Source organism: Aspergillus japonicus (genome assembly GCF_003184785.1).
Source record: "Aspergillus japonicus CBS 114.51 unplaced genomic scaffold BO86scaffold_3, whole genome shotgun sequence".
NCBI classification, from domain to species: Eukaryota; Fungi; Ascomycota; class Eurotiomycetes; order Eurotiales; family Aspergillaceae; genus Aspergillus; species Aspergillus japonicus.
The window spans coordinates 129,692-153,584 of NW_020291640.1; the positions used below are offsets into that span (position 1 = coordinate 129,692).

Sequence of the window (23,893 nt, forward strand, 5' to 3'; positions counted from 1 at the left end):
AGAATAGAATGTGAATTGAAAAGAAGGGAAGGATTCAATTAATCCCAAATAAAAGGTATGAAAAGAGTGTGGAAGTTGGAAAAGGGAGTGTGTAGTGAAAAGGAATGACTGGTGACTGCTCAGATGTGTCGAAAAAGAGAGAGAGAGAGAGAGAAGAGGGGAGAGGGAGGGAGGAGCAATCTATTGCTTCTACCTCAAAAAAAGAAGGGATCTGGATTCAATCCGATCGAGTCACTCTTTCGCGCGCTCATTCTTATTTTTTTTTTTACCTTTTCTTTTTACCTACTCTCTTATTTTTTCAATGTTTTTTTTCGGTTCTTGATTTTAATTGAATTTGGCACTAGCCGACTAGAATTGCTCCATGGTCAGAGGACCAGTCAGTCAATTCCAATGTCATTTTATTATTACCGACAAGTCCAGAGCGCCGTGCTGGAGACGATCAAATTATTGGGTCCCATGGAACGCGCTTCTGCGGATCGACACGAGATGCTGTCTTTGTTTTTCATTTTCACTATGGAGAGGGAACGTCAAGAAAACCAAATTGTTCAGGATTATGATTCCTTCTTCTTTCTATCTATGGTGTCCTGTATCTCCGAGCCAGTCAGTTTCCTTCTTGTCCCTCTAGTCTCTCCCTCTTCCTCTCCCTATCGAAGGGATATCAATGGTAACCGGGGGTGACAGCCCGTCTGGAATATTTCGGACTTCATACCTGGATCATAACAACTCTCTAAAGTCAATAAACTGTCACGGAAACCATGGATGTGGTCTCGGGGTACCGTACGGTACCGTCGACTGACTATCAAGCCCCAATGCCCCTTGCAGACTCCACTCCGAATGAACCACAAATCGGATGTCCCCATTTTGGGTACACTGTACCAACCTTACCGTTCTTACGTGCCTTACGCCGGCTGTATTCAAAGGTCGAAGTATTTGTGGGTGGGTGTCTTTTCCATCCTCCACCAAGCCCATTCTCAATCGACCTACAGAGCAGGTCCTCCGGGACGAAGTATGTCGATGCTACTGAGTTGCCAGTCACCAACTTGAAGCCGATCTGTCTATCATGTCTCGTGCATTTATTGTTCTTTCCCGCATGTCAAACATGGGTGCTCCAGTTGAAACGGCAATGCCTGCCAGACCTCCACTCCCTTCCTCCATCCAGCTGAATAACGCAGGTCACTTTGTGCGAATTACACGACCGCGTCTGGCGGGATGTGGGCCAATCTGGGGCTGAAGGCTGAAGTAGTGAAGGCTGAAAACCCCAAACCAAAACCTCAATTGTCAATTGCATTTCCAGTGGGAAAGAGGACAAAAGGTTCTCTTTTCCCACTGCCCCAAACGCCTTCCGCACAAATCATCGGCAATGGCCGCCCACCCAGGCAAGCGGGAGATGCTCCCGAGAGTCTCCTTTTTCACCCTGATGAGGCGTTTTTCAAAAAACTATATATAATTCTGAAGCCGCCGACTAAACTGAAATATCCCTCCACCGTTGTTTGGATAATGTGATCTGTCTGCTGAATATCCGTTTCATGGCTTTTAGGCCGGTACTTTTAGCTCAGGGCACATTGGGCGCGGTTCCGGAAATTTGGACGAGCGGGACGATCACCTGGACCTTTGTCGGGGATGTGGTAGAGTCTAGTAGGTAGATAGATACTGTGCGGTCTTGCCAGCATTGTACATACACAGTACATCGCGATACAACGACCGCTCAATTGATGTCATCAATTATACTATTTTGATCTTGGTCCTGTTGAGAGACTCGCGAGGGGAGGCACACAATCTCAATGAGTCGGACAGTATGACGAAGGCTGCGGTCGTCCCGCAGATACCGGATGTCAAAACGTTCATTGTGTGCAGCTGCTGAAGATGCTATCACAGAGTACGGAGTACGAAGTGCTCCGCCGCTGAGATACCCCTGAGTTTGGCTAAGAGGCACACAAGATTGCAGGGATTGAAAGCGACCTCGCGTCGAATCCGGAGTGCAGATGCGACATGCATAAGATCCTGTAGGTTTACCCCTCCTTGAAAAAATCCCCAACATGGAGTCACTAATCGCTCTCGAGTCTCGAGAGATTCCAGAACCATCCTTGTTGGGGAGTTAGTGTCTTTAGACAAGACCCATCCGTTGGTTCACCGAGCGGCGCACGCTTCCTTTAGGACCAACTCGAGTATATGTCGGATGCTAGTCGGTTCGATATATTCAGTATGCAGTTCCGCAGGAAGATCGAAGTCCCAATGGCGATGGAGATCCGATACGTCATCCAAGTCCGTGATGGCCATGAACTAATCACTTCCACATGGCTCTCGGGTGGAGGCAGGGCGCACTTTCGTCTGTAACCACCATCTTGAGGGATATGTAAGAGAAAAATGTTTATTTCGCTAGGTGATCGTCTAGACACCCACTAATCATCCATCGGTGAAATTAGACTGCCGTCGAGTCAGTATAGCGTAGGTAGTGAGAAAGAGAAAAAAAATGACAGCCGTTGAATAGCCGGGACCCAAGTCTGCCCGACGGAGTAGTCCCTTGGAAACAGGTCTGGTTTGTACCGTACCGTACAATGGTGGTTGGTGGTGGATACCCCTGACTAGGCCTGAAGAGGTGGAATTGAGGAGTGCGGTCTGGACAAAAAATTCTTAGTTTAGTGAGTCTTAGCATGCTTAATAATGGTAATAGTCAACCATTAGTTAGAGAGTTGGTCGCAATACAAAGTGCAGTAACAAATTGGACGACCAGAACAGGGACGGGAACAGACACCGTGACTGGCAGTAGTCTAGTCTTACCGGGCTGTTCTCCGCCCACTTTAGATTAATCCTGGGCAAGGACGGGAGAGAGACAGGCACAGCCAGGCACCGCCAGGCACAGACAGGTACCAGTTGACCCCCAGTGGTCGCAGTTTTCAATTCGACTCCGCTGTGGCCCCCGTCGTCTTCCACTTCCATCTGCATCATCATGAAGTCATGCTCGTAGAGGTGGTGTTGATCAAGGTTTCTCCTTCACCTTATCCAAGATTCGAATGGCCAGCTTGAGGATCCAGATCCGTCCCGCTGTATCTGCGATTAATTAATCCAATCTCCGAGATCCATGAGGGGAAAGAAGTGCGTCGGACTAACCCAAGCCCGCATGCATCCACGACTGCCGAGTCCAGTGCACAGTACACACACCTGTTGAGTCCCAATAACCTTCTTCCCATTATCGACATCAATCCCGCTTTATCCACATTCCCATCCTCTGGCATGAGTAATAAGGCTCCATGGCATCCACACGGTTGCGAAGTCGGAGTCGAGCGTGCGCTCCATGGTTCTCCCGCTCTGAAGCTTTACGCGGGGAGAGGTACCTCTTTTCAACCATTCGGCCGGTGTTTCAGATCGCGATGGGATCAAACACGAGTCTTTTCACTGTCTTAATCTCGCCTACGCCTTCACTTCTCTAGCTTCCAAGAAGCCCCCCAGAGAGCACGAATCTCCCTGGAATCGCTATTGACATGGGCGCAAACAAATGATGACTGCGACTGAGGAGCCAGAGCCACGTGGAAAATTTGAGTTCTGGCTGATTCACAGCTGGTCCCTAAGGTTCATCAAGGGGGAGTTTGCAGGGCGATGCTGCCATGGAGATGCGCGATAAGAGAGCGCGGCTCCTTGCAGTGCCTGAGACATTGTGTTGCTTGACTGACCGATTGATTGATGAATGCATTGAATTGAATGTACTCCGTACTGTCAATGCTTTTCAACAAGTCAAGGTGTAGCTTAGCTGATCACAGCCAACTTGACCATGACGCAATCCTCGACTTCCCCTCCATGAATTACTAATCTAAACTTCAACAAGCTACTGCTCGCGCCGCACATCATCAAGACAGCAACCTACGCTTTCTCAGTGCACTAATTCCACCCGGTACTCAGCATTAGACAAACACTACGATATTCAATAACCAGTATCGCCATCATGCAAGTCCTACTCCTCGGTGGTCACGGCAAAGTAGCCCTCCATTTGACCCCGCTCCTCCTCGCCCGCTCCTGGAATGTCACCAGCGTCATTCGTAACCCCGAACACGAAAGTGAGATTCTCGCGCTGGGCAGAGGCGCCAAGGGCAAACTCGACGTGCTTCTCTCCAGCTTGGACGATGTGAAGAGTGAAGGCGATGCTAAGAAAGTCCTGGACGCCGTTGATCCGGACTACGTAGTTTGGTCTGCAGGTACGCAACTCGCGTTTGGAATCGGACAACCAACAATTACACAACGAAACTGCACCACGTCAAACCATGCAGGTCCTTGCTTTCACTTCCTCACCTCTCCACAAGACCGAACTCTCGGTCCTCTTTGATAGCAACAATACACTAACTCCTTTCCCCCTTGGGAAACCCCCAAAGGCGCCGGCGGCAAAGGTGGTCCCGCCCGCACCCAGGCCATCGACGAAGTCGCCGCGAAACACTTCCTGTCGGCCGCCTTCGCCCGCCCCCGCGTGACCAAATTCCTCCTGGTGTCGTGGATCGGCAGCCGACGCAACCCGCCCAGCTGGCTCTCCAACGACGACTGGTCCGGCCTCCAGAACGTCTTCCACAACGTCCTCCCCACATACGCCAAGGCCAAGCTCGAGGCCGACGAGTACATGACCGCGCTGGCCGCACAGCGCAAGAGGCTCGTGGCGGCCGGCGCCGCGCAGCCCCTGCAGGCGATCAACCTGCGGCCGGGCACGTTGACCGATGCCCCCGCGACCCGCAAGGTCGATCTCGGCAAGACGAGGAAGGGCGTGGATAACGTCACCCGGGAGGATGTGGCGATCGTGGCGGATCGGCTCTTGGCCCGGGACGACACGGACGGTTGGTATGATCTGTTGAATGGGGACGAGGGGGTGGAAGAGGCTGTCGAACGGGTGGCGAGGGAGGAGGTTGATGCGGTGGAAGGTGAGGATGTAGAGGGTATGGTGAAGAGATTTGGTTTGTGAACATGCCCGCTCGGCTCGTTCTGCCCATTTCGTTGAGGATTTGGGGGTACGTCGGATATGATGCGCTGAAATATTAATAACATTACTTAAGGACAGTCATTCCTTGGAGAATTGGACAATCTGGACATTTGGCACGTCATAAATTATCTAAGGATGTATAAACACCACACCAGAGTCTATCTACACAAGACCTCCCAAACACGCCAGCAGATAAAAAAAGTAAGTGAACTCATACATCATGAAAACTGGAACCTCCACCACCTCACAACTTCGCTTTGGGTGCCGGCGCGCCTGCACCAATCCCCTCTTCTTTCGCCTGCTTCTTCAACAAGCGCCGCAAAATCTTCCCGCTTGCACTCTTCGGAATCTCCTCGACGAAGCGCACGCCGCCGCGCAGACGCTTGTGATAGGCGACTTTGCCATCCAACCACCGGATGATATTCGCCGCCTCCTCGCCCGCCGACACCCCCGACGCGAGGCTCTTCGCGCTCCGGACCACATACGCGAGGGGCACCTCGCTCCCATGCGCCTCGCTCTCGACCCCGATGACCGCGACATCGTCGACCGCCTCGTTATCCACGAGGATCCCCTCCAGCTCTGCGGGCGCCACCTGGAAGCCCTTGTACTTGATCAGCTCCTTGACGCGGTCGGTGATGTAGAAGTTCCCCTTCCGGTCCTGGTACCCGACGTCGCCGGTCCGGAACCAGCCGTCGGCCGAGAGGCAGTCCGCCGTGGCGGCCGGGTTGTTGTGGTAGCCCAGGAAGACGTTGGGCCCGCGCATGTACAGCTCGCCGACCGCGCCGGCGGGCACCTCCTGCGGCTCCGAGCCGTCCTCCGGCATCGTCATGTACTTGGCCTCGAGGTTCGGGAGGAGCTTCCCCACGGCACCGATGCTGGTGCGCCACTCCTCCCACGGCTGCGTGTGCGTCGTAGGGCTCGTCTCGCTCAGGCCGTAGCCCTGCTTGATCCCGCACTTGATGCGCGCGTACACGGCTTCCACCAGCTCCTGCGTCAGCGGCGCGGCGCCCGAGTTCATCATCCGCAGGCTGGAGAGGTCGTATTTGTCCACGATCGGGTGCTTGCCGAGCAGGAGGACGACCGGCGGCACCACGTAGCTGAATGTGATGCGGTAGTTCTGGACGTGGGCGCACCATTTCTCGAGGTCGAATTTCTGCATCACGACGAGGTGGAGGCCTTTGTAAAGGGTTTGGTGGACGAGGCAGGTGAGACCTGTTTTGGGTTTTGTTTGTTAGAAGGGTGATTGCAACGCTAAGGGAATAAGGGAAGCGCACCGTAGATGTGGAAGAACGGTAAAAAGGCAAGGACCCGGTCACCCCGGCCGTCTACCCCATTCCATGTCAAATTGCCGGCCTCGCCGGATGAAAGCTGGAGCACGTTGGCGATAATGTTGCGATGGGAGAGCATCACGCCCTTCGGAACACCCGTGGTACCGGAGGAGTAGACTAGGAAGGCTAGATCGTGGGAGGGGTCGATCTTGGTTTTGCGATATCTAGTTGCGCCGGACAGGTTGCGAATGGAGGTGAAGTGTTTGAACTTTGCTTGCGGGTCGCGCTCGTCCCCGATTAGGATAATCCGGTCGTGGGGGATTCCAGCTTCTTGGGCCGCGATTGTTGCAACCGAAAGCAGATGGTATTGTGTCACCAACCCCTTCGCGCCCGAGTTCTTCAGCTGGAAGGCCAGTTCTTCTGCTGTGTAAGCTGGGTTAGACGGAGAAACGACTCCGCCCGCCCAGTGCGTTCCCCATGTCACGGCCGGGGTGTCGATGCTATTGGGGGTGAATAGTGCTAGGACATCTCCCTTGCGCCAATCAAGCATGGCCTTGAGACCTTGTCCGAAGGCCAGTGCGGTATCTCGGACACCCTGGCAAGTGTAGGTTCGTTTGGTATCGGCATCCTCGTAGATCACTAGAATGCTATCAATTATGGAATGCTCGTGCAAGTGGGGAAGAGTGACGTGCAGGCAGATAACAGACGAGATAAGAGGTTGGTGAAAGATAGATCACGACTTACCTTTATCATCTGGATACTCTCGGTCTTTGCGCTCGAAGAGAAACGTCCAAATGTCGACGTTCGGTATTTCCACCGACGGATAGAGTGAGGAGACGGGCATGGCGACAATGCGGGGAAAGGCAGAGGGAATTGTGTCAGGAACGATGCAGGGAGAACAGAGGGAAGGGAGTTAGGAGAGAAGAGATGAAGTAATGGGGTAAGTGTCGATCTAAACTTGGAAATGTTCTGAATGCAAGGTTGAAAGATGGGGGAAGACACCGAAGGAGATTGAAATGAACAGGATACCCATTATTAAGGCAGGCAAGTGATCGGCCCTCGGCATGACGGCGGACTGATAGGAAAGTTTGGTCGAGTTGGAGACAGCGCGAATAACCGTTGTATCTCCGCAATTCCCTTCCAGCCTCGGTCTTCCCCAACAATTCCCTTCCCCTTCCCCTTCCCCATCCCCAAGTGGCCTGCGGTCTCGATGAGTCTGCCACACGGTACTATCAGAACTCAAATAGATGGTTAGCCTCAGCATACACTTTAGACCTGTCTGACTCTCACATTATTTATGGAAAACAATGTCATCAATCAACGTGTTCGGCTGTTGTTTACTACATTATTAGTGCTGTACACAGTAAGTCCACGCCAAGCTTTACCGGCGCCCGGGGAGGAGAGGGGCGCTGACTCAGCTCTTTGTGGGGTTTTGCCTCTCAGCTTCGGGAAGACGGCACAGTGCATTCCCTACACGTACTCATAATTGTCCGTTCTGTTTGGGTTGGTAGATAAGGTAGCCGTCCATTGATTGCCACTAGCAGGTACAGTGTAGTTAAGGGATCAAATATGTGTAATCATTACTGGCCTGCTATAACTAATATCCATACCTAGTGCTTGAGGCTCCCTTTTGACATATATATGTCAAGTTGCCAGAGAATCAATACTGAAATGGTTTTATGGATCTGGCCTACACGTAGATCAAGAGACAAATCAATGGCAGTTAAAGCTTAGAGATGCTAAGCTGACGATCAAGATCTTGAAGAATTGTTCACCCAGGGATGACGACGTGGACGTCACCAGAGCGCAATGGGACCAACTCGTCGTGACGATGGTTACACCGAGGCGGTTCCACACGGCCCACTAGTTTAGATATACCCTTGATACCACTGCTTCAATGCTCTTTACCGAGAAGAATACGATCACCGGTATGGCCATGATCGTGTTGCAGATGTCAACTATCGCAAGGGGCTCACTGCTAGGCCCAAATAATCAGGACTGTGCTACCACCCTGCAGAGTAGCCCAGGGCCAGAGTCTCGTCGCCGACAATACACGAGAACTTGAAAGAACCCAGACAAATGAAAGGAAAGGGACTATTTATCACTAACCAGTCAGTTATCTGAACTACTCCATCAAGCACAACTGATTACTCGATCTTCCATATATCAAGGCATCAAGACTATCTATACTTTACAGCTTAAAGTACTACTACCAAAAGAAAAAACCAAGTAGAAGATATAGATCATCCATGCATGAGTATTTGACTAGGCCATCATAGATTACACACCAAAGCATTTCCTGGAGCAGTCCAGAGGGACAACCCTGAAGCTCTTAGCGCTTGTCCTAAAGGCTCCCCTCACGAGCCCCGCCGCCTGGCTTCTTACTGGGAGAAGCCGGTGGTACGGTACTGGCACTTTAGGGCTCCTTCACCCTAGACTGCCTACCCCAGAGACGAAGGGCCCTTTCCCAACGGTCCAACCTAATCAACCGAGTTTACTGACCTCTTCCTTTCATTGCCCGCAGTCCTACACTGCAAAGAATATGTTTTGCCTCCTCCAGGCTACCATTGGCGTCAACAGGTTATCCAACGACTGTGAAAGACAAACATAATCGAGGCACAAGATATGAACTACGTTGCAGGCATCCTGGAAAAGTGCTCCTTATGGTGGCCACCACGCAACTGAGGCCCAACAACCCCGCCGTTATGGGCGGCCACCCCATGAGGCACCTGAGCAATTTTTTGGTGTTCACAGACCGCCGGCACTCAACGGCAGCCCTCGCTTGACCATCCAATCAGGGACAGTTTTCACCAGTGCAGTTGCCATACAACCCGTTGAAATGTGGTACTGTTGCCTTCGGGCATTTGGTCAATTTGAAACGATACAGAGAAGATTAGCATGGCCCCTGCACTAAGGATGACACGCTCAATCAAAGAGAAGCTACCAGTTTTTTTGTGAACATTTACAGACCTCTTTTTGGAGGTACGAGCAACTAGACTGAACTTATGTAGGCTGGGGGTTCGAATCCGGGCGCTTCCGGGGGGGGGGGGGGGGCGATTCTTTTTAATCCAGAAACCGGACTGGAACTCAACATCGTGACAATGACCCTCGTATATACAATGAACTAAACGTGATATACATAAAACTTCTCACTACAGCTGATGTGACGCCAACTCGTCATCACATCAAGCTGGTGCGACCTCCGATCTCGCGTCCACCCTCGCCAGTAGGCATCTCTCCGTTCCGCCCGAAGATAAATTCACGGTAGATAGCTTCCAAGCGTCGCCGTTCAGCGTCACTCAGGGAGCTGCGTGTGGTTTTCAGCGATCGCTCCATGTGCTCCCATCGAACGATGATCTCCTCCCGAGGCTCTTCCTGAGCGGACCCGTTGGTCGGTGCGCTGGCCATCCCTTGCTCCTGCTGTCGCAGGCGACGGCGAGCGCTCTTCATCGCTTCCAGCTTCGAGGCGATAACAGCAGGCGGAGGCATCGACACCGATCCCGCGTGCTGCTCCGATGCGGAGTAGAGAAACTGAATGAATGACTTACTGGTAGGGCCACTGGTATCTGTGGAGGATGATTTCGTAGTGCCGTTCTTCGTTACTTGCGTGTCGTTTGCTGAGCGGTCACCGAGAGCGTCATGCACGGCCTCGAGGTGAGCGTTGTAGACGACGGCCTGCAGATCAGCGCCGGAGAAGCCCTCGGTACGGGAGGCGACCTCGTCAAGTCGCGCAGCGACCTCCTCGTCCATTTTGAGCTTCTCGCTCACAGCACGAATAATGTCAAGTCGATCGGGGTGGTTGGGCATATCGCAGATCAGGGACTTATCGAGACGACCGGGACGCAGTAAGGCAGGATCGATGAGGTCAGGCCGGGAAGTGGCCGCGAGCACATACACTCCCGAGAGACCTTCTGCACCATCCATCTGTGTGAGAAGTTGGTTCACGACACGATCAGTGACCCCGGTGGAGTCGTGGCCTCGCTTCGGAGCGATACTGTCGAATTCGTCGAAGAAGAGGATACACGGTCTGGCGGCCTGCGCCCGTTCGAAGAGATCACGAACGCTCTTTTCACTAGCACCAATGTATTTGTTCAGGATCTCCGGACCTTTCACACTTATGAAGTTCAGGCCACACTCTCCCGCAACCGCACTGGCGAGAAGTGTCTTTCCACAACCTGGGTATCCGTAAAGCAGCAGGCCTGATCTGAGACGTAGAGGGCATTGAGCGAAAATAGGCGCATACTTGGTGGGGTATTGAAGCGTCTCCAGAAGCATCTTTCGAGTCTCCGTCAAACCACCAATGCCGGAGAAGCTTGTAGTAGATGAGGTGAGCGTCACATTGCGTAATGCGGCAGGAGTAAAGCCCTTGATTGCGTTGTCAAAATCATCAGTACCAAGGGTGATCGACTTTGAGGAAGATAGAGAACTTTGAACACAACGTATGAGGGCCTCATTGCGGGCACGAGACAATAGCAGAACCAGATCACCTGGCATAAACCCATCTGTCTTGCCAGCCAGTTCTAAAAAGTCCACATCACGTCCAAGCACAAAACCATCCGCCCCGGCGGAACTTGGTCGACTCCCAGAGTTTGAAGGATCGAGCCACGAATCATGAGTAGAGGTGCTGGCGTTTCGTGCATGGCCATTGGTGTGAGGGAATGAGTCTCTGTCTTGCAATGTGAGTTGCTCGAGCACCTTGCGTCGTCCTTCCTTATCAGGAGCCCTCAGATGAATTATTTCGCGGACCACATGGCCGCCGATGATGACGTTGTTCAAGGACTCCTTCGACTGGGCTGTTGCCAGAAGCACCACAGAAGAGTTCATAGAGCAATAGTCGCGGACCATGGAGCATATGACTTCGCTATTTTGTCGGCTGCGACCATTGTCACTCCCCACCTGCAATTCCGTTTCCACTGGACACAATTTGTCAAGGTCATCTAGGATTACAACGGACTGTCCTCCGAGCCGAGCACACCAAGAAGCAGACATAAACAAACGATTCAAGGTTTCCTTGATGTTGGAAATCCGAGTTTCATCTGTTACGAGCTTCCGACAGGAGAAATATTTAACGTTGAACAAGTAGTCTCGTCGGAGATGGTGGGCCAAGAGATGACTCAACGAGGTCTTGCCAGAACCAATACTACCAGTAAGTAGAACGGAAGATGACTTGGTTAAGTTGTCCAAAGCTTGCGATATAACCTTGTCAATCCCGACGAGGTCGGGGACATTGGCCGGGATCATTTCATCCGGTGGATTCGCGGACGAGCCCGGCTCGGCTGGACGTGCTATTTCGGCTTGTACATCAAGTGATAGCTTGGCTTCAGAGCCAACGAGCCATCCAGTCCCTGGCTTGCCTGTATCTGAGCCGGCCTTCAATGGAGGGTCGAAGCGAAGAATAGCGCCATCGAAGGCGGTGCCTGTAGTTTTGTAGTCCGCAGCGGGCAGTATCATTCCATCCGTCAGTGGCCCCGCCAGGAGCCCTTCATTCAGCCCTGAGGCCCCATATATGAGTTTTATGCGCTCAGTCAATGCATCTCTTGCCGCTGCTGTGTCAGACCCGAATTTCAACCCGTCCTTTCTCCTCGACGTATCGCTCATAAACGGATACACCTTGATCGTCTTCACAGCTGAGCGTTGCAGCGGTGGAGGAGCTGCCTCCACGCGAACAATACCTCCCATCAAGCCTTCCATCCCTAGAGCTGTGCATAGTAAGGAAGAAATGGCAGCATGCTGAGTGTCCGGGGCGTCAACCCAGGGAACCAGTTTGGCCACTAACTTGGTTGTTGGTGTTCCGGCTTCGTTCGCCTTTTGCTCTGCTTGATCCATTTGTTGCTGTGGGTCAAGCGGCGCTTTGAGACCGGACGGTTGCACGACGGAAACACAAGCCCATGTGGCTCCGCGAAGCTCGTTTGTTGCGAGCATGTCAGGATCTAGCCAGACACGGAAGCCATCATTCGAATCTGTCTCTGCCTCGTCATCGAAGAATTGCCCCGATAAATGGCGTTCAACTCCTCTGAAGAAGAGCGAACCTCTGCTTGTAGGATCTGAGCGGCTGCTCTTTGGCCGCACCGTGCTTCCGCTACTTCGTCCACCCACGCTTTTCCGGCTACTGCCAGCGACGCTGCGATTGTCACCGCGAGATCCCCTGTTAGCCTTGGGTCGGGTTTTTGGAGCAACGATAACTTCCGCATCTGGGGCTATCTTCGCAAACGGCGAGGTGTTAGGAGGTACGGGCGTCATAGAGGTGATAACGATATTCGCAGTTGAGGTCGGTGACAGATGTAGCGCAAGGGGATGCATGTGTTCTGACTGTGTTGTAGTATATGCAGGATTTGGTAGGGCGCGGATCTGCGATAGGAGATTAAGTTCTAAGAATGTAGCGTGGAGTTCGATAACTATGTGACAGCGAACTCAATGTCAGCAAGCGGATTTGATGTGAGGACAATTGCCTTGGGGGGGGGGGGCAATGGAGGGCAATTATACTTTCCCAGTCCTCTGGTGTCAGCGGCTCAATGTTGATGGTATGAGCTACCGGAGGATCAAGATGAATATAGATTCCGACCTGCTGTACATTAGAACTACGAGCACTAAAAAGGCTGAGGGCACATTTACCTTCTGTCCATCCGCCAGTCCGAGGACTCGGCCGAAGGTGGTATCTAACTCAACAGTAGAGATCTCCTGCTCTCTGGCAGCAGAGCTACTGTTGATACCATCTCTTCCAACAACAGGGGCAAGCTTGCGCTTGCTGGGCATACCCGTCCAGCCTAAATAGCATGAGCGATGCGTGGAGTTGCTATTGCTCTTTCCAGCAGCTGGCCGGTATTGGAGCTCGACGATCACATTCTGAGCAGCCTATAGACTTTAGCTTTGAAATCACCGTGTTGCGCAGAGTAGCTCGCAGCGAGAGATGGTAGCTTACTGTGTTGGCATTGACCAGCAGTGCGACCAGCGACGGCGGGAGATTGACCAGACAGTTCTTCAGAGGCACCAGAGAGACTTCGGCAGTAGTGGAGGGCTTTCTAGGCGCCATTGTTGCGCGCCAAAGAGCAGAATTCAGATTCTAGGTGGAGGGGGAACAGTGTCTATCTGAGATGACATGAATAAATCAAGATTGACAAGTGCGCAACATCAACCCCGGACTTCGTCGCTCATTGACTCCGCAAGCTCGCCGTTCGCCGAGGCCGGCCCGCCTTGAGCACTCGGGCCGAGGGTTGATCCGCTCCGACACACGTGCCCCTCCGCTAGAGCGAATTGGGCCTAGCAGGTAATGGAAAGTCTGAGACACGAAAAGACGCGTCGCGACGTGTCTTTGCAATTAAGGCCTGGTTTGGTCTAGTGCCCATCCCACTGGCCCCAGCGACGAGAGCTGCCAAGACAACCACCACAGCAACCGCCCGCCTTCTTTTCACCATCACACGGTCCATGCGATTTTGACAAGCCACTACCTGCTTCACTGTGCCAGCTATTGAATCGAATGAACCTGGCTAGTGCCTCTGTCGCATAATGTCTTTGCTCACTTACAACGTTCACGTCGACTATGAGGCGCAATTGGAGGGATTCAAGGACTTCCTGAAGCATTTCAAGAGCTTTGAGTCGGCGTCCGAGTCTGCCGCGACCGAAGCCATTGAAGACCTCAACCTCGAAGAGGATGGCACCAGTGACGAATATGATTTCATGGATGATGTAGAGGATGGCGCACAGCGGCCTGGCCGCAGACGACGAGAGCCGAAGCTCAAGTATATGCAGCTGTTGCAGGATGTTGCTGATCGAGAGCGCACGAATATTTTGATCGAATTGGACGACCTAGCTACTGTAAGGGCTCGATATATCACGTCTATCCCAGACATCTCTAATGTCAGAATAGTATGAGAAGTCTCTTCCCGATGATACAGACTTGCGCCTCGTCGAAAGTGTGCAAAAGAATACTCACCACTACATTGAGCTTTTCTCGCGGGCAATCGACGATCTCATGCCCAAGGAGAGCAAGGACATCACGTATGCCGGCCTGTGTTCGCTCATGTTGTAAAACTGCTGATTTTTCCCAGGTTCAAGGACGATGTGCTCGACGTGATCATGTCGCAACGTGAAAAGCGAAACGAAGCCATGCTTATGGCGGCCGAAGCCAATGCAGATGCAGAGGCTGCCGACTCGATCTTCCCTCCTGAGCTGACTCGTCGCTACACGGTCAACTTCAAACCACTCACACCCTCCGGATCGAGCACCGACCGTCAGTCCAAGGCTATCGCAGTGCGGAATGTGCGGGCAGAACATATCGGTAGCTTGATCACAGTCCGCGGTATCACGACTCGTGTCTCGGACGTCAAGCCTGCCGTTGAAATCAATGCTTATACGTGTGATCGCTGCGGAAGTGAAGTGTTCCAACCAGTCACCACGAAGCAATTTCTTCCGATGACAGAGTGTAAATCGACGGAATGTCAAACAAATCAGTCAAAGGGGCAGCTGTTCCTTTCCACACGTGCCTCGAAGTTCGTTCCGTTTCAAGAAGTCAAGATCCAGGAGATGGCGGATCAGGTGCCCGTGGGCCACATCCCGCGAACCATGACCGTCCACTGCCATGGAAGCCTCACTCGTCAGCTGAACCCTGGAGATGTTGTTGATATTGCGGGTATCTTTCTCCCTATTCCCTACACTGGGTTCAGGGCTATCCGTGCCGGTCTCTTGACCGATACCTATTTGGAAGCCCAACATATCACTCAGCACAAGAAGTCCTACCAAGATACGGCTATGGATAGTCGCACTCTTCGCAAGATCGAACAGCACCAGAAGTCTGGAAACATGTACGAATATCTGTCGCGATCGATTGCACCGGAGATCTACGGTCACCTTGATGTCAAGAAGGCATTGCTCTTGCTTCTCATTGGTGGCGTAACGAAGGAGATGGGCGATGGTATGCACATTCGTGGTGACATCAACATCTGCCTGATGGGTGACCCTGGTGTTGCCAAGTCTCAGCTGCTCAAATACATTTCCAAGGTCGCCCCTAGAGGTGTCTATACTACGGGTCGTGGTAGCAGTGGCGTTGGTCTTACGGCTGCGGTCATGAGGGATCCTGTCACCGACGAGATGGTCTTGGAAGGCGGAGCTCTTGTCCTAGCCGACAATGGTATTTGCTGCATTGATGAATTCGATAAGATGGACGACTCCGACCGGACTGCTATCCACGAAGTGATGGAGCAGCAGACCATTTCCATCTCCAAGGCAGGAATTACAACCACGCTCAATGCTCGGACCTCGATCTTGGCCGCCGCTAACCCGCTTTACGGCCGATACAACCCGCGGGTGTCTCCTGTCGAGAACATTAACCTGCCCGCTGCGCTACTGTCTCGTTTCGATGTTATGTTTTTGATCCTCGATACCCCTTCACCCGATGCCGACGAAGAGCTTGCCAACCATGTGACATATGTCCACATGCACAATCGACACCCCGAAACCGAGGATGCAGGCGTCATGTTCACGCCCCATGAGGTCCGCCAGTATATCGCCAAGGCCCGAACCTACCGACCGGTTGTTCCATCCTCTGTCTCGGATTACATGGTGGGAGCGTACGTGAGAATGCGGAAACAGCAGAAGAAGGATGAAGACGAGCGGAAGCAATTCTCCCACGTCACCCCCCGTACGCTCTTGGGTGTTGTCCGTCTGTCGCAGGCTTTGGCCCGTCTGCGCTTCAGCGATGTCGTCGTTATCGAGGATGTCGACGAGGCGCTGCGTCTGATCCAGGTCAGCAAGGACTCCTTGTCCAGCGATGGCCAGTCGGGTCTGGACCAGAGCCCTAGCAGCAAGATCTACCACCTCATCCGCAGCATGTGGGAGAGTGGTGCCGCGGCGGTCGGCGACGGTGAGGAGGGTGAACTCAGCATGAGACGTATCCGCGAGCGGGTGCTAGCCAAGGGTTTCACCGAGGACCAGCTTACCATGGCTGTGGATGAGTATGAGAATCTGAATGTGAGTTTCCCCTGGTTCATTTGACTACGGTATTAGTGTACTGATGCATTCTGTCAGGTCTGGCAACTTGTGGGTGATGGCAGCCGTCTGCTTTTCGTCGATACCATGGATATGTGAGCAACGGAGATCTGTCTGTCTGGGTGGAACGGTTTTTCGGGGTGTTTTTGATTTTCGATATGCTTCTGGTCGGTCAACCGTTTCGTGTTTGGGAGACGTGCCGTGCTTGAGGGTTGGTAGCTAGAAATCGGATTGGTGTTTTTGGTGTATAAAAATTCATGCTTCGAAAGTGTTAGGGTAATCATAATATGTGTGAAAAAGCAATTTACGATGACTAACATGGGCCTTCCTTTCGATGATTTTTCTTCATCATTCACAGTGTCGGATGAGATGAACAGGGTTCTACACTTGATACCGAGAATTTTTAAACAGGGCTTACAGAATGAACACAGCTCAGATGAACCCAAAAGACTTCACGGTCGCGCAATCAGCGATGCATATATATTACTTCTACCAAGGCAACGCAAAGTCCTATCAAGCTTGTCGTTGTCCAAAGATACACTCTGTCACAACGAAGATTCCTCCCCCAGTTTCCCTTGATATCCAAGATCATAAGGTCAACTTCCTCCCCAAAAAGGCCCCCATCATCACCAACTACAGCACCTTAACCCTCCTCATCTCCCACCCTAAAACAAGCTCAGCATCCACCTCGACCCCCACCCCCACCCCCGGGCCCCAAAGGTTCCCCCTCTCCCCTCAACCCCGCTAAACCGGACAAGCATTCTGAACCGGCACCTCGGCACAGAGCTGCGGACTCGCGCCGTACGGGTTGTCGCACAGCGTATTGCACTGGGTGAACTCGGGGACGAAGACCAGGAACTGGTAGTTGGGGAAGGGCAGCCGGAACTGCTTGGAGACGTCGGCGTTGGCGGGCGAGGCCTTGTAGCCCGCGCGGCAGGCGCAGTGGAAGCGCGTGCCCGTGTTGATGCACGAGGTGGTCACGTCGCAGTTGTTCTGGCCGGAGAGCGGGTTGCAGGTGCCGCAGATGGGGGCCGCGGGGGGTTGCGTGCCGGTGGGGGATGCGGTGGCGAGGAGGGTGAGGAGGGCAGTTGCTAGGAGGAGGGAGGGGGTATACATTTTGACGATATTCCAAAAATGGTTGGGGTGTTTTTGGTAGGGTTGGTATGCTTGAGATGCTTGAGATGCTTGAGATGCTTGAGATGCTTGAGTGGTGTGTTGGTTTGATGTACTGCAGCTGATGTGATTTGATTGAGGCAGTTCTTGGAACTGAGAAGGACTAAGTGATGCTGGTGCTGATGCTGGTGCTGATGCTGGTGCTGATGCTGGTGCTGATGAAGAGTGGAAATGCCTCGATTGATCAGGGCTTGCGGATGAGGGCTTATATAGCTATGGCTTTCCTGGTGGCAGAGGTCAAGGTTGCAACGGTTGCAGAAACTGGGTATAGAGCACTGCCCTATTGATTCCAAGGCAATTGGTTATGGCATGACATGGCGGGTCTTGAGAAACCATGACATCGGTAAGTGGATCCCAAGATAGGGCTCAGTGTTACTATTCCCGGTGAAGCTCGTATAGCTCTGAGGCAGGGTCGTGCACCGGATACTGCTCTATGTCTTGAACCCTAAGGACGACCATCCAGTCAAGGACGAAGTCTGAACGACGAGTACAGCCCTCAGCCCTCAGCCCCCCGCCCCCCCAACACACACGTCCTAGAACTGGTTCCTTTGAGACAACAGGGTCTATCTTGGATGTTGGTGAAAATAGAAGATGGGATCCACCAATCCATACGTATATGCTTCGGCAGCGCGGGTGGCCGTCCTGAATACGAGGTCTATAGCTAGGTGTATTCAGGTAACCCCTGCCCATTTGCACTGGCGGTGCTCGTCAGTTCCAGGTAGATGTGAGACAGTGTAATGGTTCTTGTTAGGCTTAGCTGGTGGTTCGCATCAGGTGATGTAGTATCGGGTCGTTTTGCTCCAGCTGCATGTCTTTGATTAAGCTCAGAAGTGTGCACGGACAAGAAAAGAGCCCCTTCTTTTTTGAATTGCCCAAGGATGGGGGGTGGGAGGTTATTGGAGCGTGTCCGCGTGACGAGTATATGCCCAGGTAGTTCTTCAAGGACTTTTTCTGACGATATGTCTCATGGAGACAAATGGTACGTTAGAAGAGCTAGGTCAGGCCCAAGCTCTTAGTCGAGGGTTTTCTTGGGCTGCAGAAGCACTAGGGATTGCTGTCTCTCATGGACACGTTCTGAAACCGGCGTTTAGAGCTATCGAAAATAGACTTGACAGCTCTGCACTACAGTAAAGCGGTGGATCAAAGTACTCTGATAGAAGACCAATAGACTTGTCGCTGGGTAAGATACGGCAGTGGCTAGATCCGACTATTGTTATATTCGAGTTTGTGGTTGAAGCTACGCATGTCAGGCGTGCTGGATGCGAACTGAGCCTTGTGGCTCTCAAGAACGAAGCATGTCCTGTTGTACGACCATTTCTCATCTGAAGCAAGAACTGTGCAAAGCAAAGGCAGACACCGTTCATCGACTCGTTCCAGTAGAGTTTTGTGTTCCCGTGTCTCGAGCGATGGGCGAAAAAAGTCAATCGCGCATATACCCCGGATTTGGGGCGGAAATGCATTCAGCCTTGCCTCAAATACGAGCTTGTTGCAGACGTCACTTTGGCTACCAGGGAGCAATCCATGTATTTATAGACAAGATACGTGCCAAGCGTCCATAGGGAATGAATTTCATTATGTCATGACCTAGCACAGCTCCATAAATGCAAACTGTCGACTATGATTACAGCCTCCGGGACGATCCTAGCAGAGACATCCTCTACAGGTGCATCTTGGACGCTTCAGGCTCGCCAATCAACTTGAGGAAGCTCTCGTGGACCTCATCCGTCAAGTCGCTGGCCTGCATACTTCGGCCCTTGGCCAGGAAAGCCCGTCGGGAGCACTCCCGCGTAATCGAGCTACCAGCAAACGCAGCCAGAAGCAGGGTCGTGCAAGGCGACATCCGCTTATCCTCGGACTCGAGCTCCGCCCGAATGTCTTCCTTGGTCTGCGCTTCTTTGGCGTTGTCTTTCTCACCGGAGTCCCAGAGCCCGTCGTGGTAGGCAGCTCTCCATGCGAGAAGCGTGCCCAAGGAGCCCGTCAGCGTATCGCCTTGCCCGCCACTGCGCTTCAAGCCTCCCTGGATATCCGAGATGAGCGTCGTGATGCCGTTCGAGATCACATCATGGGGACCCTTCTGGATGATGGTGACACCACCCAGCGCATTAGACAACTGCTCACAGGCCTTGGATTCCTCGCTCGTTCGGTCAGCGCCGTCGGATTTGGAGTTGATTTCCGCGAGACTCGGCACGTCGATGCCCAGCGCTTTGGCCAGGCGACTGAACTCGTTCACGTTGGGCGTCAGAATGCACTCTTTGTACCCGCGGACCAGATCCGGATCCTCGGTCACGAGGAGGAGGCCGTCGGCGTCGAGGACAAAGGGAATCGAGCGGGACCGCGCCTCTTTCATCACCTCCGTCACCACCTTGAGGGTGACCCCATCGCGACCCAGTCCGGGTCCGATCACCAGGCAATGCAGCCGAGAAAGCATGTTGATGATCGGGCTAGCGAGTGATGGTGCATCGATGGACTCGGGGTCCTTGACCGAGGCGCTGCTTGGCAGAATCGGGTGAACCATCAGGTTCGGCGAGTAGGTTTTGATGACCTGGACGAGCAACAATATGAGCATTTCCCCCTCCTCATCCTATTGAAGCCGGGTGAGATCTATCACTTACGGTGGCTGCCGATTTATCACAAATAACGTGGCTCTTTTTGTGATTCGTCAGAACGGAGATCTCATGCACGCAAGCAGACAAAGTGGGTTCCAGTCGCCTACCATATCACATCCTGCAGCTTCCTGTCAGCTTGGGCATCCCTGCCAAATAAACTTGGAAGAAATGCTTACCTAGTCTGGCCGATGCCATTGAGGAGAAGTACGGCGCGCCTGTGTAACTATAACATTCCTCTCAGTTTGTTGCAGTTCGAGTCTTTGGTTTGGGGGGCAACGAACTCTAAAGATCCTCCGATGACTGCAACACGTCCATGCTGTCCTATATTGCTAGTAAGTCGAGAGACTTAGCGCAATGCAAGGGCTGCCAGATGCGAACCTTTGTGGAATTGCTCCAACATGGGCGGCACCATTTTGCGCACCTTCTTGAGAAGAACTTTGGACGAGGTTGATACATGATGGACAGACTCCATTTTTGTTGTGACCAAGTACAGTGGGTGATTTCGACTTCTAAAGAACGATTGACAACAATTTGATGGATTGGAAGCAGGTATTGTATTCTACGATTAGAAGGTGAGCTGATGTGGTTTAAAGAGACGGCGGGTGGAGGGAGGATAAAAGTGATGTCACCGCCTACAGGTGGGGCTGATTGAAGTAATGATAAGAAATCCGGTCCGTCCATGCAGGGCCAATCTGTTACTCAGTCTTTTCTTGTTCAACAATGACGATTGCGTTGGTAATGGTTCAATTCTATTGCAGAGTCCTGGTCCTGCAGTGTGGCCTGAAGCTCGAAGCTCAAACTAGACAACAGCGACGCTCCCCATGATTGTATGTAAACATTGTGGTAAAATATGTGACTCGAAAGAAGACGATTCAACACTCCATCTATCGACACCTTAATGCTCGCTGATGCTCATCGGAACGATTTCAAAGACAGCAAAAGGGCAAGAAAAGAAAGAAAACAGCAACGACATATGTAATGCACCCTCGGGGTATTCCTCGCTGATGCTCCGTTTCCAGGGAAAAATCACAAAACACATAGGAAAATGATGGAGTGGCAGGGCGGGTCCGCCTATGTGTACGGACATCAATAAGTAGTCCAGTCTTTATTCGTCCATTGTATACTTCCACCGCATTATCGACGCGCAGCCAGCGCATTGAGCTTCTTGAGGCGTTCCATTTTAGCCTGCTTGGCTGCCTGTTCAGCATTCCATTCCTCCTCATCCTCGCGCCTGGCCGCCGCCAGAGCAGCAGCCTCTTCCTCCTCCATAGCATCGTAGCCGGCCTCCATATCGGAAGATCCCGAATCGTAGTCATCGTAGTCGTCGGCATAGTCACCCTCATCTTCCTCATCGGTTCCCAAGTACTCATCCATTCTCGACCGTTTGCTTCGAGACTGGGCCCTGAGTTCATTCGGATTCCGTTTGGCCGGCAAGCCCGCTGTTCCACGATATTCGGGTTGTGCGGGACGGGGTGTAGGCCGTGAAGTGCCTTTGTAGGAGAGCTCTTCTGGCTCCCGTTTTTTCACCGGCTTCGTAGCACCAGGTTTGGCACTTCCAGCTGCAGTAGCAGTGGCGCCAGGCTTTTTAGCCGACCGACTATCCTTCTCTTTGGTTTGAGCTTCTGTCGCTCGTTTCTTTCGTTCTACCTTGCTAAGCTTCTCCTTAGCAGCAGCCTGATGCTTGAACATACCCACCTGTGTGGGGGTCTTTTCCTGTAGCGCCTTGGCTTTTGCCATGAGGTCTGCAAAGGAGCCTTTGGGGGGTGGTTTCGAGGACACCTGCGCTGATCTTTGAGGCGTGGATGAGCGACTTGTGGAGGCGGACGCCACAGCAGCTGTGGGAGCACTGGGACGTGCCCTTCCAGCTGCGGGGATTGCGGGTTTAGTGGCGGTTGGTCTGAAAGGGGCTGGCGGTGCCAACTTTGACGAACGGGGCAGCGACTCGTCGGCTTTGCGCTTTATCCCCTGCGTGAGGGGTTTCCGTTCCATTGTTGGGGGAGCATTCCGTGGTCCAAGACTGGTCTTGCGTACTTCGGTTCTGACAGTGGAGGAAGTGACAGGTGGCGATACGGTGGAGGAAACTTGAGGGATTGGGGACGGTTTGCCCGTCTCGATGGACGAGAGAACAGAATCGAGAAACTGGCATGATTATCAGTAACGGCATCGAAGAGGGTGAAGGATGGGGTTCCGTACACTCATGATGAATTTTCAGATGAAAGAAAAATGAGTTTGAGCAGAGGTAGTGTCAAAAAACCCAGACAAGGATGCGAACAAAGAGGGCTTCACCGTCGGTGGTTAGTATGACGGGGTAACTTCATGACTTCGTTGCGGAGCCACTTTAAAGATTCGATAGAGTTCCAAGCCGGAAAGTGCCCACTCTTCAAGATCTCAGGCCAGACATGGGATATAGACAAAAGGAGTGAAAGATGCAGCCAGTGCGAACTGTTACCACCTCCGAGAATACCACGAGGAGGGTCGTTTGGATAAGGCCGCCGGGCAAAAACGGTTGCAAGAAGTGAGTCGCCATCCCATCTTCTGAAAGGCAAGAGAGCCACGTGACCGTCGCATCGACCCTCCCTCGCTTTCGGACACCCAAGGCATCAATCCATAATCCAGGACACCGACCACCTGCGCCACAGCTGCTCGCTTAGCGGGAACTAGCACGCAGGCCCACGCGCCACAATCCACCAGCCGCAACGCACTTTTCTCGATTTTAGACGATTCGGTTCTGACTTCTTCTTCATTTCGTCCACTACCTCGCTAACCCCCCAACCCGACGTCTCAGTCTCCGCTCAACTTCGCGGTTAAATCGATTGATTCTCGTGTTCGGATTTTATCCAAGAATATCTGTAAGTTCCTTCTGCAAGACGCCTTCTGACTTCCTGTGTGCGTGTGATGATCTCTGCGCATTCTGCAATATCGAAAATAGTGGTCTAACGATTTTTTTTTGTGTTCGCGGTTCAGATTCAAAATGAAGCACCTCGCGGCCTACCTCCTCCTGTCCCTCGCTGGCAACGCCAGCCCCTCCGCTGAGGACATCAAGTCCGTCCTCTCCTCCGTCGGTATCGATGCCGATGAGGAGCGCCTCACCAAGCTCATCTCCGAGCTCGAGGGCAAGGACCTCCAGGAGGTTAGTTTGGCGCCCCCCGACTGAAGCACATGGGGAAACATCGACGCTAACAAGAATTTCGCTACTACAGCTGATCGCCGAGGGTGCCACCAAGCTCGCCTCCGTTCCCTCCGGTGGTGCTGGTGCTGCCGCCCCCGCCGCTGCTGCTGGCGCTGCTGCCGGCGGTGACGCCCCCGCTGAGGAGAAGGAGGAGGAGAAGGAGGAGTCCGATGAGGACATGGGTTTCGGTCTCTTCGACTAAGCGCCTCGCCTCAGCCGAACATCGAGAAAAGCGAATCGGTTCGTGGGGGAATGGGAATCTGGCGACGATTGTTTTCAGACTTGGGGGGAAATTTGCCCGTTGGTCTGGCCAAGCATGGATGCATCAGGCTTGCCTGATGCCGTCGCGAATCTTGCATAAATAAGCTGAGAAAAGCTTTTAGCCAATATAGATTCTCTGACCTCCCGATTGATGGCCCCGTTCTCGCGATTTAAACACAATGCGTAGTGAAGATCTGGATGTAAAAGTAGCGGCTTGCTACAGTGTAGCCGTACTTGGAACTATAAACCTGAAGCTTTTGTGTAAACGATCTGGCCCCGGCGATGTTGATATAATTACAATCATGTATGATTACGGGTCAGAATGCGACTCTCAGTGAACCGTTAAAAGGCCCGCAAAGGACCATGCCAATGATATGGAGGGCTATCAAGATTACCCCGTACGTATCAATCGCCCAGGAGAAGCCAAAGGCGGTCGGCCTTATAGATGGGTTCCCAAAGAGGACTAGCGGGTGGTAGGGTC

The 23,893-nt window shown here is 52.7% G+C and overlaps 8 protein-coding genes across 8 annotated transcripts; 3 read left to right on the plus strand and 5 right to left on the minus strand.

Moving 5' to 3' along the window:
* Nucleotides 1-3,937: 3,937 nt before the first annotated feature.
* Nucleotides 3,938-4,936, plus strand: BO86DRAFT_415190 (uncharacterized protein; the record flags this gene model as incomplete). Its single annotated transcript, XM_025674887.1, has 2 exons — nucleotides 3,938-4,187; nucleotides 4,362-4,936. 2 exons carry the CDS (start codon nucleotides 3,938-3,940, stop codon nucleotides 4,934-4,936), a joined length of 825 nt encoding a protein of 274 aa, XP_025532299.1.
* Nucleotides 4,937-5,136: 200 nt separating this feature from the next.
* Nucleotides 5,137-7,317, minus strand: BO86DRAFT_329284 (acyl--CoA ligase). The gene is made up of 3 exons (XM_025668671.1): nucleotides 6,967-7,317; nucleotides 6,229-6,861; nucleotides 5,137-6,166 (listed from the first exon to the last, which is right to left on the minus strand). Exons 1-3 carry the CDS (start codon nucleotides 7,064-7,066, stop codon nucleotides 5,199-5,201), a joined length of 1,701 nt encoding a protein of 566 aa, XP_025532300.1. The 5' UTR covers nucleotides 7,067-7,317; the 3' UTR covers nucleotides 5,137-5,198.
* A 1,981-nt stretch (nucleotides 7,318-9,298) lies between these two features.
* On the minus strand, nucleotides 9,299-13,313 carry pex1 (AAA family ATPase peroxin 1). The gene is made up of 4 exons (XM_025669494.1): nucleotides 13,142-13,313; nucleotides 12,835-13,074; nucleotides 12,706-12,784; nucleotides 9,299-12,617 (listed from the first exon to the last, which is right to left on the minus strand). Exons 1-4 carry the CDS (start codon nucleotides 13,250-13,252, stop codon nucleotides 9,403-9,405), a joined length of 3,645 nt encoding a protein of 1,214 aa, XP_025532301.1. The 5' UTR covers nucleotides 13,253-13,313; the 3' UTR covers nucleotides 9,299-9,402.
* Nucleotides 13,314-13,623: 310 nt separating this feature from the next.
* BO86DRAFT_329288 (DNA replication licensing factor MCM7) lies at nucleotides 13,624-16,518 on the plus strand. Its single transcript, XM_025668672.1, has 4 exons — nucleotides 13,624-14,034; nucleotides 14,087-14,217; nucleotides 14,268-16,185; nucleotides 16,243-16,518. The coding sequence occupies exons 1-4, from the start codon at nucleotides 13,726-13,728 to the stop codon at nucleotides 16,300-16,302; spliced, it is 2,418 nt and encodes an 805-aa protein (XP_025532302.1). The 5' UTR covers nucleotides 13,624-13,725; the 3' UTR covers nucleotides 16,303-16,518.
* A 429-nt stretch (nucleotides 16,519-16,947) lies between these two features.
* BO86DRAFT_302666 (putative adhesin) lies at nucleotides 16,948-17,319 on the minus strand (the record flags this gene model as incomplete). The annotated part of the gene is made up of 1 exon (XM_025667537.1): nucleotides 16,948-17,319. One exon carries the CDS (start codon nucleotides 17,317-17,319, stop codon nucleotides 16,948-16,950), a length of 372 nt encoding a protein of 123 aa, XP_025532303.1.
* A 1,374-nt stretch (nucleotides 17,320-18,693) lies between these two features.
* On the minus strand, nucleotides 18,694-20,546 carry BO86DRAFT_329292 (ATP-dependent (S)-NAD(P)H-hydrate dehydratase). Its single transcript, XM_025668673.1, has 6 exons — nucleotides 20,361-20,546; nucleotides 20,264-20,303; nucleotides 20,159-20,205; nucleotides 20,090-20,100; nucleotides 19,989-20,021; nucleotides 18,694-19,918 (listed from the first exon to the last, which is right to left on the minus strand). Exons 1-6 carry the CDS (start codon nucleotides 20,452-20,454, stop codon nucleotides 19,034-19,036), a joined length of 1,110 nt encoding a protein of 369 aa, XP_025532304.1. The 5' UTR covers nucleotides 20,455-20,546; the 3' UTR covers nucleotides 18,694-19,033.
* A 570-nt stretch (nucleotides 20,547-21,116) lies between these two features.
* On the minus strand, nucleotides 21,117-22,559 carry BO86DRAFT_352729 (uncharacterized protein; the record flags this gene model as incomplete). The annotated part of the gene is made up of 2 exons (XM_025669495.1): nucleotides 22,176-22,559; nucleotides 21,117-22,121 (listed from the first exon to the last, which is right to left on the minus strand). Exons 1-2 carry the CDS (start codon nucleotides 22,179-22,181, stop codon nucleotides 21,117-21,119), a joined length of 1,011 nt encoding a protein of 336 aa, XP_025532305.1. The 5' UTR covers nucleotides 22,182-22,559.
* Nucleotides 22,560-22,953: 394 nt separating this feature from the next.
* aspf8 (ribosomal protein P2) lies at nucleotides 22,954-23,747 on the plus strand (the record flags this gene model as incomplete). The annotated part of the gene is made up of 2 exons (XM_025668674.1): nucleotides 22,954-23,112; nucleotides 23,183-23,747. The coding sequence occupies 2 exons, from the start codon at nucleotides 22,954-22,956 to the stop codon at nucleotides 23,351-23,353; spliced, it is 330 nt and encodes a 109-aa protein (XP_025532306.1). The 3' UTR covers nucleotides 23,354-23,747.
* Nucleotides 23,748-23,893: the final 146 nt, after the last annotated feature.

Excerpts from the sequence above, each read along its gene's own strand:
- BO86DRAFT_329284 (XM_025668671.1), bottom strand. The coding sequence starts at position 7,066 with ATGCCCGTCTCCTCACTCTATCCGTCGGTGGAAATACCGAACGTCGAC. Across the intron at positions 6,862-6,966 it reads AGAGTATCCAGATGATAAAG|TGATCTACGAGGATGCCGAT; the intron begins GTAAGTCGTGAT and ends ATAGCATTCTAG. Across the intron at positions 6,167-6,228 it reads ACCGTTCTTCCACATCTACG|GTCTCACCTGCCTCGTCCAC; the intron begins GTGCGCTTCCCT and ends AACCCAAAACAG.
- pex1 (XM_025669494.1), bottom strand. The coding sequence starts at position 13,252 with ATGGCGCCTAGAAAGCCCTCCACTACTGCCGAAGTCTCTCTGGTGCCT. Across the intron at positions 13,075-13,141 it reads TGCTGGTCAATGCCAACACA|GCTGCTCAGAATGTGATCGT; the intron begins GTAAGCTACCAT and ends TAAAGTCTATAG. Across the intron at positions 12,785-12,834 it reads GACTGGCGGATGGACAGAAG|GTCGGAATCTATATTCATCT; the intron begins GTAAATGTGCCC and ends AATGTACAGCAG.
- BO86DRAFT_329288 (XM_025668672.1), top strand. The coding sequence starts at position 13,726 with ATGTCTTTGCTCACTTACAACGTTCACGTCGACTATGAGGCGCAATTG. Across the intron at positions 14,035-14,086 it reads AATTGGACGACCTAGCTACT|TATGAGAAGTCTCTTCCCGA; the intron begins GTAAGGGCTCGA and ends ATGTCAGAATAG. Across the intron at positions 14,218-14,267 it reads AAGGAGAGCAAGGACATCAC|GTTCAAGGACGATGTGCTCG; the intron begins GTATGCCGGCCT and ends GATTTTTCCCAG.
- BO86DRAFT_329292 (XM_025668673.1), bottom strand. The coding sequence starts at position 20,454 with ATGGAGTCTGTCCATCATGTATCAACCTCGTCCAAAGTTCTTCTCAAG. Across the intron at positions 20,206-20,263 it reads GTCATCGGAGGATCTTTAGA|TTACACAGGCGCGCCGTACT; the intron begins GTTCGTTGCCCC and ends GGAATGTTATAG. Across the intron at positions 19,919-19,988 it reads GTGATAAATCGGCAGCCACC|GTCATCAAAACCTACTCGCC; the intron begins GTAAGTGATAGA and ends TTGCTCGTCCAG.